Here is a 1,696-nt window from a genome sequence, read left to right on the forward strand (position 1 = left end):
AACGTTTATTTATTTTGGGGACAGAGAGAGACAGAGCATGAACGGGGGAGGGGCAGAGAGAGAGGGAGACACAGAATCGGAAACAGGCTCCAGGCTCTGAGCCATCAGCCCAGAGCCCGACGCGGGGCTCGAACTCACGGACCGCGAGATCGTGACCTGAGCTGAAGTCGGACGCCCAACCGACTGAGCCACCCAGGCGCCCCTTTGGGTGCATCATTTATTCAAATAGTTTTCATAAAATCCCATGGCTATGTCTTTTCATATGAATAATCCACCAACCACCAACTGTTATTGGTGTGTTTTTTTTTTGAGATTTATTGTATAAATTATTAAATGCTTGGTCTTGACAGGAAAAACATAGTAAGAAAAGATGGACCCAAAAAATGGAAGTTCCTTCACTGGCTTTATCCTGCTGGGTTTCTCTGACCGGCCTCAGCTGGAGCGAGTCCTCTTTGTGGTTCTTCTGATCTTCTATCTGCTCACCCTGCTGGGAAACACAACCATCATTGCGTTGTCCCGCCTGGACCCACACCTGCAGACTCCCATGTACTTTTTCCTGTCCAACCTAAGCTTTCTGGACCTGTGTTACACGACCAGCACTGTTCCTCAGCTGCTGGTTCATCTCAGGGGACCAGACAAGTCTATCTCCTTTGCTGGCTGTGTAGCTCAGCTCTCCGTGTCTCTATGGTTGGGATCCACAGAATGCATTCTGTTGGGGGTGATGGCATTTGACCGCTACGCAGCCGTCTGCAGGCCCCTGCACTACACAGTGATCATGCACCCCCGTCTCTGTTCCCTGATGGGTTCTGCATCGTGGTTCATTGGTTTTGTCAACTCCTCATTGCACACGGTGCTCATCTTCCTTGTACCACTTTGTGGGAGAAATAAAATAGATCACTTCTTTTGTGAGATCCCCCCACTGCTCAAGCTTGCTTGTGTTGACACCAGTGTGTATGAGTCTGAGCTCTTCTCTGTCAGTGTGATGATTCTCCTGATACCTGTGGCATTAATCACATTCTCCTATGGTCAGATTGTCAGGGTGGTCTTAGCAATAAAGTCAGCTTCAGGGCAGAGGAAAGCGTTTGGGACATGTGGGTCCCACCTCACTGTGGTCTCCCTGTTCTACGGCACAGGCATCTACATTTACCTCCAGCCCAGCAACAACTACTCCCAGGATCAGGGCAAGTTCATTTCTCTCTTCTACACCATTGTCACCCCCATGTTCAACCCTGTTATATATACCTTGCGGAACAAGGATGTGATGGGAGCAATGAGGAAGGTGTTGTGTAGGGGCTATGACTCCAGATGACTGCGGGAAGACCCTTTCATGGAAGACTTTGATTGCCAGAGTCTTTATGATTTCTGTGTCCTCAACATTTACCCTGACAACTTTCAAGGGAACTTTCTTAATTCGTTCTTTTATGCAAGTGAGTGTTCAAACTCTAAGTTTATGGACTCATGGCAGCCTCCAGAGATGCTGAGTTAGTGTACCTAGACCATCTGCAGCATATTAATATTGTAAATACTTTCACAGGATTTTCTTAGTTCTCCCCCATTTGGGAACACTATTCTGTTTCTAATTGCAAGACAGTGACACACACACCATGAAAGCATACCAATATAAGAATAAAAATGACCAGAACACAGAACACGGTAATAAATATTAATATTGTAGCAAATTCTAGCAATTTCCGGT

At 46.7% G+C, this 1,696-nt stretch overlaps 1 protein-coding gene across 1 annotated transcript; it reads left to right on the forward strand.

Moving 5' to 3' along the window:
- The first annotated feature begins 370 nt into the window (after nucleotides 1–370).
- Nucleotides 371–1,309, forward strand: LOC144616236 (olfactory receptor 2B8-like). The gene has a single exon (XM_078446412.2). The coding sequence runs from the start codon at nucleotides 371–373 to the stop codon at nucleotides 1,307–1,309; it is 939 nt and encodes a 312-aa protein (XP_078302538.2).
- The last annotated feature ends 387 nt before the right edge of the window (nucleotides 1,310–1,696 follow it).

The sequence above is a fragment of the Panthera onca genome, chromosome B2, assembly GCF_046562875.1.
Source record: "Panthera onca isolate mPanOnc1 chromosome B2, mPanOnc1 haplotype 2, whole genome shotgun sequence".
Classification (NCBI taxonomy): domain Eukaryota; kingdom Metazoa; phylum Chordata; class Mammalia; order Carnivora; family Felidae; genus Panthera; species Panthera onca.